This window comes from Sorex araneus, chromosome 3 (assembly GCF_027595985.1).
Source record: "Sorex araneus isolate mSorAra2 chromosome 3, mSorAra2.pri, whole genome shotgun sequence".
Taxonomy (NCBI): Eukaryota; Metazoa; Chordata; class Mammalia; order Eulipotyphla; family Soricidae; genus Sorex; species Sorex araneus.
The window spans coordinates 225813129-225827092 of NC_073304.1; the positions used below are offsets into that span (position 1 = coordinate 225813129).

Consider the following 13964-nt stretch of genomic DNA (forward strand, 5'->3'; position numbering starts at 1 on the left):
ACGCTGAGTGAAGGTAGGGGGAGAGAGCTGGACACCGAGTGATCTCTCGTACGCGGGGTGTAAGAAACGGAGTAACGAATAATGCCCAGAGACAGCGGAGACCAAGAACACGAGAACTGGTCTTCAGTAGGAAGCAGGTCACCTGAGGGGGCTCGGGGACAGGACAGGGACGGGGCAGCCTATGTGGTGGGGGAAGCAGGAAAGTGTCCAACCGGGAGGAGGAAGGGGCGCTGAAAGGTATTAAGGGGTGTCGTGTACGAAACCCTACTGGCAACAGCGCTGTAAACCCCAGTGCAGAAACTTGAGGGGGGAGAAGGGAGGAGGGGAAGGAGGAAACGCCCCTGGCGGCAGACTGGTGGGAGGGAGGCACACTGGGGGGTGAGGGGGCACTGGTGGAGGGAAGCGGACAGTGGTGAAGCGAGTGGTGGTGTGACCTGAAGCCCAACTGCATGCCCGAAACCCATCAGTCATTTCATAGTGACTAGATAAGGGAGCCCCTTTCCCTGGGGTGCGAGGAGAGGCTCCGGCACCAGTCACTTTCCGGTGGGGGGAACAGCCCTCAGACCCCACTTGCTGCCACAGTCCCACCCTGGGGAATCCGCACGGACGTCCTGGGCCAGATGTCCACCCTGGAGGTTCCCAGAGCTGCACCCAGGCGGCAGCCACTAGCCCCCCCCAGGCCTGTTTCCATCAAAATGAACTAAAATTAGGTTCAAAATTCAGTTCCACATTGCACCGAGCATATTATTTCAGGTGTTTTTCTCTGTTTCAGGACCTTACCCAGTGGTGCTCAGGGGTCCCTGGCAGTGCTGGGGGGAGGGAGGCGTGGCCGGGGGTTCAGCACATGCTCCTACCCTTCGCGCTGTCTCTCTGGTCCCCCACTGGCCATACATACTTTAAGTGCTCACGAGCCGCAGGCAGCCAGTGGCTACCGTGTTGAACAGGGCGGATCTGGACATTTCCGTCATCTCCGAGGGTTCTAGTGCTGGCACCGGGGGTCCAGCTGACCCTCCCATTCACCTCCAAGTCACCTTGTGCTGTCCTGTGGGCGTCTTTCCATCCCTTCAGTTCGATTTTTACTCCCGGTCCCTAGATTCCACTCCTAGACGTCCATGGCCACCTGGCCTTTCCCAGCCTGAACCCTCGGCTAGAGTGGCCTTCGTGGGCCTGCTGCAGCCCCTGATCCCCGGGAAGGACCCACTCGTGGCTGGATCAGCCTTTCCCAACCACTCTCCCCGATCCTGGTCCTTTTCTGGGCTGGTTTGTTTGGTTTCAGGACCCCCTCCCCAGTGCTCGGGCTTATTCCTGGCTCAGGGGCCCCTCTGGGGTGATGGGCATTGAACCCAGGTTGTCTGTATGCAAGAAGTGCCTTCCCCGCTGACCATCGTGCGGCCTTCCTGGTCTGTTCCCAAGCAGGAGATCCACCAGGGATGCCACTGGCGCTTCTCAATCAATGGTTCAATGCAAGAGTCGAGGGTGGGGTCCCAGCAGCCGAGGTGCTGCTGGAGGCCAGGCCTCGAGGGTGACACCTGCCGATGCCCGGGACTGAACTGGTCAGGGACGATGAACCCTGACCACAGCACTATCCTACCCTGGCCTCACTCACTAGTGAGTGGACTCTGTCACTGTCATCCTGTTGCTCATCGATTTGCTCGAGTGGGCACCAGTACCATCTCCATTGTGAGACTTGTTTGTTACTGTTTTTGGCATGTTGAATACTCCACGGGTAGCTTGCCAGGCTCTGCTGTGGGGGCGAGATACTCTCAGTAGCTTGCTGGGCTCTCCAAGAGGGGCGGAGGAATCAAAACCCGGGTTAGCTGCATGAAAGGTGAACGTCTTACCGCTGTGCTATCGCTCCAGCCCTCTGGACTCTGGTCTTGCATTATTTCTGTCTCTGGCCCAAAGTCCCATTCCCGTTCCTTTCCTTCTCATGGCTCCTATTTACCTGCAAGCCTCATGCCGCCTCCTCTAAGAAGTCTGCCTGGAGTCGCTTCCTCAAGTCCAGGACTGTGACAGTGTAGGGAGAGGTTCACCCCGGGTCTGAGCCCCTGTTCCCACTCCCTCCCAAGTTCTAGGCTCGGTTCCTGGTAGCTGGGACCCAGTGAATCCTGAGCCTAATGACCCCAGGCCACTTGCTAGTTAAGGCCTTCTTCCCTGGGATTGTGGCGCCAGGCACGTGGGCACCTGTACAGGCACAGAGAGAGGCTGCAGGTCAGAGACACCCAGAGGGCTGAGCCAGACAGTGGCAGCGCAGAACCTGAGAAAGCTGAGCACACGACATTAGGAGCAGGCTCGGGGACTCTGGGGGGGCGGGAGGACACAGCAAGGCGAGACCTTCAATACTGCAGCCGGCGAGCTCGACAGCCCACACGGGTCCGCAGCGAGGGGGCCCCCACCACCTCCTGCAACCGGCACAGAGAAGGGAGCTGTGACATCAGACCACGATGGCACCCAAGCGCCGCAGGGGATCCCTGAAGGAAAAGCCTCGCCCTCGCCTCAGCGCCCTGGAGAAGGCGAATGAACGGACACTTGTGGCAACGGACGTTTGTGGCGCGGGCTTACCTGGGTGGGGGGCATGTCCTTAAAGGGGACGTGGCCGTTGGCCAGCTCGCATGCTGTGATGCCCACGCTGTAGATGTCGGACTTGGCATCGTAACCCTGCAGATTCTAAATCAGAAGGAGAACGGCAGAGATCACGCTCTGTCCGCTGCCCTGCGCAGAGACCGTGGCGGGGAGAAGGACGCCTTCCTGAGTCGGGGCTATGGGGTCTCTGTCACGACGGCCACTGCCACTGCAGCCAGCCATTGGGGACAGCGGGTCCTTCACCATCTGCCCGCAAGAGCCCCGTCCCCCACCCTCCGAGCCCTGGACGGCGTGGGCAGCTCCGTGGGCCCCCAGAAACTGACCTGCTGCAGGACTTCCGGGCTGAGCCAGGGCAGGACCTTGATACTGTACTTGGGAAAATCATGCACCACCTTCTGGCGCTGCCCGTGGCTGATCATGCTGAGGTTGCTGCGTAAGCCGGAGAGGTAGACCTTCCCGTCCTCGGAGATCAGGATATGGCTGGCTTTGACGCTCCTGGGGTGGGGGCAGGGGCTGTCACGGGGCAGAGTCCTCACATGCCAGAGCCAGTCCCTCTCACCCCCCGGCAGGGTCTATGTACTTCGATGTGCGTGTACCCGCTACATGGACAGAGCTAGGAAACTCGCAAACACCCACCAAGAAGACAGGTAGGGCCTGGCTCAGGTGTCGAATTAAAAACTTTGGGGCTGGAGCGATAGCACAGATGGTAGGGCATTTGCCTTGCATGTGGCTGACCGGGGTTCGATTCCCAGCATCCCATATGGTCCCCCAAGCAACGCCAGGAGTAATTCCTGTGCATCGCTGGGTGTGACCCAAATAGAAAAAAAAAACAAAAAAACAACTTTGTCAGGGAGGTGGGAACATTTATCTTGCACGTGACCAACCGGGTTCCATCCCTGGCATCCCACAGGGTCCTCCAAGCACCGCCAGGAGTAATTCCTGAGTGCAGAGCCGGGAGTAACCCCTGAGCATTGTCGGGTGTGACCCAAAAAGCAAAACAAAACTCCAAGGAGCTGGAGTGACAACTGGGCAGGTTAGGCACTTGCCTTGCATATGGCCAACCCGGGTTCGATCCCCAGTACCACATATTGTCCCGAGCCCCTCCAGATGTGATCCCTGAGCACAGAGCCTGGAGGAAGTCCTAAGCACTGCTTGGTGTGCCCCCCACCTCGTTCTGCTTTGTTCTCGTTTATGCTCGCACACCACTGCTTCCCCTGCCACCCACTGTCACTCTATCCTTTTCCCTTGAGGTGAAGCGTGCCACTGTCTTGTACGCAAGCATGTCCGGGAAGCCGTGCTCTGGATCCTGCTTATCCATATTCATCCCAGGCAGCGACGGAGCTGCTGGAGCAGCTGTGGTGGAGCCCTCCCCCCATACCACCCCGTGTGCGTCTCAGTGGCCCCTGGACCCCGGGGTGGCTCTAACCCTTACTCATGGATCCCGCTAGGAACGCTGACTAACCACCACTGACGTGAACTATGACATTCACACACTTGTCCCCATGGGCCTGTGCCATGGTGTCTTTGGGGCACACCCTGAGGCAGCATAGCGGGTCCTGGGCTGGAGAGACCCCGAGCTACAGCTGAGGAGCCCCCCTTCGCACGCAGACAGGAATCCCAGCAGATCATAGCCAGGCACAGCCCCCTGAGACATCCAATTCTTTTGTCTTGGGAGGGAGGGAGTGCCACACCTCAGGGGTCACCCTTGGTGATGCTTAGGGATCTTACAGTGCCAGATATCGGACCTGGGCTCATCCTGTGCTCAGCCCACTGTGCTCTTTATCTGGCCCTCTCGTGACATCCTAGCTCAATACGCTTTTCTGACTATCACACTTGATATGGTTCGCACAAGCCTGCCAGTGTCTTGTACTTCCCTTCTCTAAACGCCTTCTCTCCTGCTCCCTTCTACTGCTTCAATGTTTCTTTTCTTGGAGATTCACAGGATCTCCTTGATCTCATCTCCTCTGTAGTTTGAACAAAGCTAATCTCACCCCTGCTGTCATCCAGTGCTTAATTTGCTGCAGTCCTTTGTTGAAGAAAAATCCTTTGTCTTGACATAATCTTAACATATCTATAATTATATATTTACATGTGATTTTATATATCTGTATATATTTTTTTGCTTTTTGGGTCACATCCGGCGATGTACAGGGGTTACTCCTGGCTCATGCACTCAGGAATTACTCCTGGTGGTGCTCAGGGGACCATATGGGATGCTGGGAATTGAACCCGGGTTGGCCGCGTGCAAGGCAAACGCCCTATCCGCTGTGCTATCACTCCAGCTCCTCTATATTTACATCTCTATATTAATCGTAGTAAAACCCATCCATTTTCTGCCTTGTATCTGGTATTTTTTGTTTGTTTGGGGGCCACACCCAGCAGTACTCAGGCGTTAGACCTGGCTCTGAACTTGAGAATTACTCCTGCAGGCTCACGGGGCCCTACGAGGTACCGGAGATGGAACCTGAGCTGCTTGCAAGGCAAATGGCCTGCCTGCTGTGGGGTGGCTCCAGCACCCTGCCTGGTGTTTCCAGAACACTCGGACAGTTCCTATGGCTCAGCGACACCCGATCCCTTCTACAGGGCTGCGTCTGCACCAGTGGCCTGAGGCCGCCCACCCCCAGGACGGGCCGGCTCTGAGTAGAGCCTGCGGTGACTCCCCCGTGTCCTCCTGACCGTGAGGCTCCGTCAAAAGCCCCTCCCTGTCTGTCTTGTCCCCCAGCCTCGGGCCGACTCTGGGGTACAGACCCCACTCCACAGGCCTCAAGGAAGAAAGGGGTGCGGCAAGGCTAGTGGTCCGTGTCAGGACCACACTGCTTGCTCTGGATGGAGAAAGTCGGAAGGATGAACGCGTGGCCCGCTGGGGTGGAGTCTTGGTTCCTCCCGTTGCCATTCTCTGCAGGTCCCCCAGACAGAGCCGGGCTGGGGCGGGCCCGGGACGGCACCTGTGCACGTAGCCCATGTGGTGGATGTAGTCTAGGGCCTTGAGCGTCCCCTGCAGGATGTAGGCGATGGCCAGCTCACTCATGCCGTCCATGAAGTGCGAGCAGATGAGATCCTTGGCAGAACCTGAAGGACAGGATGGTGAGGAGGCAGGCAGGCAGGCAGGCAGGCAGGGCAAGGGCATGCCGAGTGCTTGCCCCCCCCCCACTCACCGTAGGCCACAAATGAGGTCACCACCCACAGCTCGTTGTCGGAGATGAAGGTGGCACGGTACGGGAGGATGTTGGGGTGACTGAAGAGCTTGGAGACATGCAGCTCCCCCTGAAAGCGATGCTGGAGTCAGGGTCAAAGGGCTCCACACGCACGTGGCAGCCGGGACAACCGGGGAGCCGTCACCGCCAATGGGGAGCCTGTGCCCGGCCACCAGCAAATCCCACAGCGCCTCAAGAAACAACCCCCCGGGGGGCCGGAGCCCTGGCACGGTGGGGAGGGCGCCAGCCTGTGCTTGGCTGGCTCCCCTCTCCCCTCCTGCCATCCCTGATGGGTCCCCCAAGCACCCTCAGGAGTAACTTCTGAGTGCAGAGTTGGGCATAAGCCCTGAGCACCGCTGGGTGTGACTCAAAAATCAAACCGAAACAAATAAACAAAAGAAATGATCTCCCTCCCCCCCACACACAAAACAGGGTAACTGCTGACAAGCTCTAGCCCTGGGGACCAAGAAAACAAACTGAAACAAACTGCAGAGAGGACTGGCAAGAGCCAGGCCCAGTTCAGTTTCAGGGGCCACAGCACAGCTGTCCCCGGAAGAAGGGAAAAGCGCCAACAGGAACGAGAAAGGGTTAAAGAAAGCGTGGCAACCAGTAACCACGCACGGGCGTTTCTCCCGCCACTAGAGACTCGGCGTCCTCGCTCAGGAGCAGATACACAAAGGGGAAACGTGGGCAGACAGAGGAAGTGGGAAAGAAAAAACGGACAGAAGAACCACAGAGGGCCTCGGAAGGTGGCCTGGAGGCAAAGCACTCGAGTACCTGGCATGGATGAGGCCCGGGTTGATTCCCAGCACCGCTTGGATCATCAAGTGCCATAATCCTGGCTTGTGCTGCTGCAGCCTAAGCTAGGATAGGCCCCAAGTACGGCTGGGTACGACCTCCGAAACAAACCAAACAAACCCCCCATACCAAAAACACCTACAGAAACTCCACAGTCTGGAAAAAAGGGGACATGAGCAAAGGCCACATAGGCAGTACCTTTCCTCTGGGATGAAAGGGAAAAACCCTCAAGTCCAGCAGGAACCAGAGCAAATTTAGATGCTCCAGATAAGCTTCTTCCCGAAGAGCTACGAGAACTCATTTCCTGTTTCACCCTTGAACAGACAGACAACTCGGAACACAGGACGTGGTGTGCGAGCACCCTCCGAGGAGCCCAAATCCACCAAGCTTTGGAGCTAAAGAAGATCGGGATGGGGCCCGAGTGCCCGGACTGAAAATACACCAATGCAGGCCCCAGTCTCACAGGGCCCCGGGCGAGTCCTTGTCAACACAGACGCATCCAGCTCCCTTTTGCGAGGCCCAAGGCTGCGCTCCGTGCAACACGGACGGAGCAACGGAAAGGAACCCCGGGCAGACGGGACACGAGCTCGAGGCCAGCTGCCAGTAGCTGAGGATGTGGCGGGCTGTACGTAATGGGAATAAGCCTGGCTTTGAACCTGGCCTCAAACGACCAGCAAGTGACAAAGTCTCTGGGAATAGCTAGCACGTGGAGAGATGGGCTGTTAACCCCAGCTGTACCACCCTCTCAAAATTTTAGAATTCCTGGGGCACACAGACACAGCACCCCATACTCTACACCACTGATACACCAGGGGTAGCACGCCGCATTGGATGGGATATAAAGGAGAAGCAATCTCAATTAAGAAAACACTAACACATTAAAAAAAAAGAAAATACCAACACACATGGCTTAACCATCGTTAACATGCTAGTAATCTCATACAAGAGCCAACAATCTTCACACACTTTAAGGAAATCTTTTTTGAGCATCTTTAGCAAATTAATCATAACAAGCAGGGGCTGGAGCAATAGCACAACGGGTTGGGTGTTTGCCTTTCACGCGGCCCACCCAGGTTCGATTCCCAGCATCCCATATGGTCCCCAGAGCACCACCAGGGGTAATTCCTGAGTGCAGAGCCAGGAGTGACCCCCGTGCATCGCCGGGTGTGACCCAAAAAGCAAAAAATAATTAATCATAACAAGCAATATGAAAGAGCCTTTAGGGCCTGCTATTGGGGCAGGCTTGGGTGGTGGCTGGGAAAATTAGAAATAATGGGGGCGGGAAGGTATAATGTGATGGGACTGGTGCTGGAATACTGAATGTCATAAATCACTGTGAACAACTTTATAAAAATAAGATTTAAAAAAAGGAGCCACTGGCGATGACGGCAGGGGAACATGCATCGGGCTGAGCAGCTTACAGCCCAGACACCCAAGCTTCTCCATTGCAAGTGTCAGGAAGCCCCGAGTCTGGCCCACTCACATCCTGCCAGGCCTCTCAGCGGGCCTCAGCAGGGCGTGCCCTGGGGACCCTGCCGGAGCGAAGCAGACTCCAGTGTTGTGCTCAGTGATCACTCCTGGCGGGGCTCAGCTTGAGGGACCATATGGGATGCTGGGGATGGAACCCGGGTCAGCCATGTGCAAGGCAAACACCCACCCGCTGTCCTATCACTGGGACCCACGCTCACGTTTCTTACCTGCAGGAACGTCACCATCTCATTGGAACAAGCCTCCAGATTAATCCTTCGCACTGTCACATACTCCTCCGTCGGCTTATACCTTGCTAGGTTCACTGTCATTAGGTCCTCAAAGCCTTTACCTACAAGAAAAGAGAAATGCCCCCCACACGAGAGTTTACGTGGCATTACTGGCAAAGGCTTTTACCTTCGTTTAAGGAAATCTGATTTAAAAAGGCAAACTCAGGGCCAGAGTGATGGCACAGCGAGTAGGGGTTGGCCTTGTGTGCCTCGGTGTGTGACGCTGTGGTGCATCTCAGCAATGGCCCCAGTCCTGCCGACTGTGAGATCCACAGTGGCAGAACACCACCGGCCTGGCAGCATTCACCACCCAGCCCAGGCACCGCAACGGGCCTGCACTGTTATGCCAATTATTTCCAGTAGCAGCCTGGCCCCGTCTAACCAGCGCCGCTGATTGTGTCCCGATAAAAACAAAAGCATCCGACTTGCAAGCATGAGGCTGGGAGTTTGATTCCTGGCCTGCATATGCCAGGTGGAATCTTGTCACCTTTGCTGTCCGGGACCCCTGGCACAATCCTGCTGCGCAGCTTTGTGCAAAAACTGTACCCCCAAGACCCCCAACCCCCACCTCGCCTCACAACAGCAACAAAGTGAAGGGAATGGGGGCAAACTGTCAAAGAAAGCACAGGGCTGAGAGCTCAAGTCCCAGCGCAACTGGAAGTGCCAGTGGGGGCCTTGGACATTCAGCTCTTGGGGATTCCGGCGAGAAAGGTATCACCGGAGCTGGGTCAGTGGGCGACGAAGTGCCAGGGTCAGTGTGAGGCCTCCGTGAACTAGTTCGTGGCCAGCTTCTGGTCCATGTTCCTGGAGGGAGCCAAGAAAGTGGGGGCGGTCCTCTGGGCATTACCTATCACGGTGAGTAGCTCATAACACCCCCTCTCCGGCAGGAAGCTACTCATGATCTCCGGCTTCGAAAAGGATGCTATCGACTCTGAGCTCGCCTCATTGGTCTAGAGGGAAAGAAAATGAGATGAACGGGAGAAAACCGGGGCACGGGGGGAGGGGCACAGGAGTGGGGCCCTGGGGTAAACTGGCATCTAAGCAAACACATAAGTTCCGAATCTGGGCCCAAAAAAGCCTAGCCCTGCAGTTTCAGTGGAGGACACCGGCCGTTTGGGGGGCTGATCTGTGCTCTACCCCCAACGGGGTCAGGGAGGGCCAGTCTAGTCAAATGGTGCTTCGCTTGTCCTTTCTCACAGCTGGCTCGTTTGCTAAAAGGGGAAAAGATGTCTGGAGAAAAGAGAAGGGGGATGGAGAAGTGTGTGTGTATGGGGGGAAGGGGGGGAGAGGAGTGTCTTTTGAACTTCCTGCTGCATTCTATTTTTAAGGTCCTGACCACCAGACTGTTGAATCTTGCTATCGGCAAAAGGAAGTCAGCACACGTCCTTTTAGGCAACCCAGAGCCCAGACCAGGCCAGGAAGGAGAACTGAGAGGGTGGAGCACATGTTTTGCATGTGGGGGCCTGGGTTTGATCCGTGGCACCTGCTGATCCCTATAGCACCACCAGAAGTAGCCCCTTGGCATCAGTAGATGAAGTTCCCCGCCATCCCCTCCAAGAAAAAAAAAAAAAACAGAGCCAAAGCCAGCGAACAGCAGGAAACCCACACTCCGACGGGTGCAGACAAGGACAGAGTGAGCAGCCCGGCAGAGAGGGCCTGCTCCCTCCTTTCTGCCCACTCAGGATGCACGTTGTTTGTTGTGGGGTCCCCCCTGCTGAGGTGAGGTCCCAAAGGGAAGTGCCCAGAGCAGACCAACGCCTCTCCTGGCCGCCTCCTGGGCGGAAGTGTCCTTGCAGCCCTAAACCTGTACGGTCCAGGAACTGTGAGTCTTTCTCTCTTCAGGACCCTTTTCTTCCGATGGGTATCCAACTGGAATGGGAACCTCAGGCCAGCGCCAGCTCACGCTGCGTCCATGGGCCTGACCTCTGGCCAGGGAAACGTCCTCGGGAAGGCTTGAGGCTCGGCCCCCTTCGGGAGTCTCAGTGGGGAACGTCCCAACAAGGCCCCTTCACCTCCTGGGGAGTGCCCAACGTGTCTGCCACGGCTGGTCTCTAAAGTGCCACCGAGGAGAGAATCCAGGCGACAGAGGTGACAGGCGTCCCGCCCCTGGGCAGACAATAACAGGAACTGCCCTCAGCGGAAGTGAGTCTCTTAGCGACCACCTCACATTCTACTCGGGTCTAGGTTCCTCCATATGGTTGTTATTTTACTGTCGTTCGCCCATCTGACCAGACAGAGATCTGGGCCTAGACGTCAACGTTCCCCCTCCAATGTTGACAGGCTTCTGGGGTCACCTGCCAGTGCTGCCACCGAGAACGGCGATGCTGGGAGCAGGCACGAAGGCACCTCCTGATGCATCAGCAAGACTTACTCTAAGGCGCCGCCCGTGGGCGGAACTGCTGGGCCTCACGGGGACAGGGTGCCCAGAGGCTTTCCAGAAGGGTAAGACCAACTCCTGCCTTCACCCCCAGTACGTGCAGACCTCACTGACCTACCCACCCCTCTCCCCCGGGCTTGGGAAATTTGGGCTTAGTTTTGCCAATCTCACTGTGGGCTTGCTCTGCATTTCTCGAACTGCTTAGAAAGCTAATCCTCTTTTCAGGGCTGGAATGACAGTACAGTGGGGAGGGCGTTTGCCATGTATGTGGCTGGCCTGGGTCCAACCTCCAGCATCCCATAGGGTCCCCTGAGCACCGTCAGGAGTAATTCCTGAGTGCAGAGCCAGGAGGGACCCTTGAGCATCACCGGGTGTGCTCCAAAAAGGATAAATAACTGAAAGTCCTCTTTTCATCTACTTTCCAGCCTTACTGGTTTTCTCCCACGTGAAAAATGCCTTTCCGCTCTTGCCTATTTTTCACTGAATCATTATTTAATGCAGGGTTTCCCGAAAGTGCGCCCGTGGAGCAGGGATCCTAACAGTTCGTGCATGGGAAAAGTTTACATGGCCAATGTCAGAAAACACGGCTACTGTGCCGTGAGGGAACACATGTTCTATTTGCCCAGTGAAGGCTTTGAGAAGCTCAGCGCTAAGGCCAACTGTCTCATTTTGCTAAACCGAGTCTTTCCCAGAGCTACAGCTTGTCCAGGGACTCATTCTGTGTCAACATCTGTTAAACTCTGGGCAAGGCCATTTAATCTAAAACACCCAGTGTGAGGCTAAGCGCCAGGGCCAAGGTGTCACTAGGGCTGGCTGGCATGTCGCCACCCCCTCTCTTTTATCTCGGCAGTGAACTGATTCCCACTTCCAGGGTTCTTGTGAGTGTGTGGTGACATCACTACCCAAAGTTCGGTGCTACCTGTCATGGAACTAGCATCTAATAAATGTACATTAATATTTTCTCCCTCTTGCTACCTTCTTTTGGGTCACTCCCCGGCTCAGCAGGCGACAGGGACTTGAAGGAAACGACCCTCGGCTGAGCTGGATGCAAGTGAGGGCTGGCTTGATCCTGGCGTCTACGCTTATCCGTCTTCCCAAACGCTGGGCTCATTTCAGGGCAATTATGACTTCCTGGAACTATCTCCAAGCAGAATAATCTTACGGTGTTGGGTTCAGGATGGAGGGGTAGTACAGGGTGGCTAGGGTGCTTGTCTGGGAGGTGGTTAACCCGGGTTCAAATGCCTGGTCACACACAGAGTTCCCCAAACACTGCCGGGAGTCGCTTCTGAGCACAGAGCCAGGAGTAGCCCCTGAGCACAGTGGGTCACAGGCCTCCTTCGTCCCCCCCCTCCATACTGGTGTCTACAGGCCATGTGCCTCAAACACATAATCAAGCAGCAAAATGAAGTGGCAATCTGAGAGAAATGGGGACTCTGTTTAGAGGCCACAGCTGCACAGCAAGTTCAGCATAAGAGCGAGCCCTTTCTCAACCCCACGCCTGCACGACCTGCACGGGCCTCACCTGCAGAAGCCCTTCCCTCCTCAGTACACTCAGGGCCTCAGTTCAGCCACGAGGCTGCTTCCAACCTGCCGCCTCTGGCCAGGGAGGACACACCTGACTTGGCCCCTGCCTACCGCCCCAGCTGCCAGGCAAGCACAAAAAACACTGTACTTCAGCCAAGTTTCACCAAGGCACTGTTCTGCCACGTCCTTGTCATTCCCACACAGAGGAGAACAGGATATCGGGCTCCACATAAAGGAACACACAAGCCACACCGGCCTGCACACAACACGCCCATGATGGGGTGGCCAGGGGTGTGGTGAAGTGCCGGGGATTGAACTCAGAGTCTCACATGTTCAAGGCATGTGCTATACCAAACCTGCGTCAGACACACGCAAGGCAAGCGCTGTGCCGGCTGTACTGTTTCTTCGGGCCTCTACAATCTCCCTTTACTATAGGAAACTATTCAAAAGTGGGGTTCCCCCCGTTTTTTTTTTTGAGGGAGAGTTGTCTTGGGGGGCACACCCAGTAGAAGTAGTGCTCAGGGACTATTCCTGGCTCTGTACTCAGGGATTGCTCTGGGAGAGTGGTAGGTGCTAGGGAGACCAAATGGGATGCTGAAAAATCGAACCTGGGGTGGCTGCATGCAAGGCAAACATCCTACCCACTGTATTGTTTGGTAACACTAAAAAAGTGTTAATTCAAAACAATTAAACACTTCTTTTGTTTTTGGAGGTAGTGGGGCTCAGGGGACCACGTGGGAGGAGAGATCACATCCGGTGTCCTGCCTTCAAAGCCTGCACTCAGCCTGCTCAGAACCTCTCTGGCCTCCACGATAAAATTCCTTGGAGTGACCGGGATTCACTGGGTTCCTGGAACTGTATGAAATGAGCTAGTCCTGCACTTGCTTTGATTCTCTACCCACCCCTAACTCCCAGGGCACCATTGTGAAATGGAGGCTTCTCTACTCTTTGGATATTCCCAGATAACAGAATAGAAGTCTGAGCTCAGGGAGAGATCCATCTTGAGTCAAAAAAAGCCAACCAGGAGCCAACAGCAACGTTCTAAAAGGAAAGCTGAGCCGGATACGGGCCCGAGAAAGGCAGAAAAAGCTCATTATATTGTTTCAGATCTAGAAAAGGTCAAAATGTAGATGAAAGGAATGAAACAGTCCATGCTCTATAAACTAGCATGGCACAGTTTTATTAGTGTAATACACAATCCTGAATTACCTAGAGAGGGGGAAAAAAAAAACCAACAAACTAATTCCATTAAATTCTCTTCCTAGTCCCCTGCTACGAAAAGCATTTCATACATTTTGAAGCGTTTGAAAGATCAAGTACTGATATCTAGAAATTATCATGACATGATAACACTGCTCAGAGTTAAAAAAAAAAAATCCATAGGCTAAAGCACACAGAGACAATATTCATGAGATGCTAATAGACGCATTCAACCTCCCACAGGTTTCACACAAGATCTCTTTTGATTTACAGTCAGCAGTGAAAGCATAAAAATCATACATAAGGGGCATCTTAGTTTTAGGGGGAAAAAAAAATACCGGGCTGATTCTGCGAGGAATGTTTGTGGTCCCCTGGCTGGGAACTGTTTGGCGCTGATAGAGCAGTACTCCAGGGAGAGACGGAACAAGCCAAGCCAAAGCTCTGTTCAAAGACAAATTCCTACTGAACTCAGCAGCCTGCCCGCCAGCCCAGAGCCGCCTGCAAAAGCTGCAAATGTCTGTCACCAGCAAA

The 13964-nt window shown here is 55.2% G+C and overlaps 1 protein-coding gene across 11 annotated transcripts in view; it reads right to left on the reverse strand.

Moving 5' to 3' along the window:
- STRADA (STE20 related adaptor alpha) overlaps positions 1-13964 on the reverse strand; it is a 30957-nt gene that overhangs the window by 1585 nt on the left and 15408 nt on the right. For all 11 annotated transcript variants that reach the window (XM_055131253.1, XM_055131252.1, XM_055131257.1 and 8 more), the window contains 6 exons: positions 9180-9282; positions 8273-8394; positions 5739-5847; positions 5529-5652; positions 2907-3078; positions 2563-2667 (listed from right to left, as the gene is read on the reverse strand). In XM_055131253.1, the coding sequence (XP_054987228.1) occupies positions 2563-2667; positions 2907-3078; positions 5529-5652; positions 5739-5847; positions 8273-8394; positions 9180-9282 (735 nt within the window). The remainder of the gene's footprint in view (positions 1-2562; positions 2668-2906; positions 3079-5528; positions 5653-5738; positions 5848-8272; positions 8395-9179; positions 9283-13964) is intronic.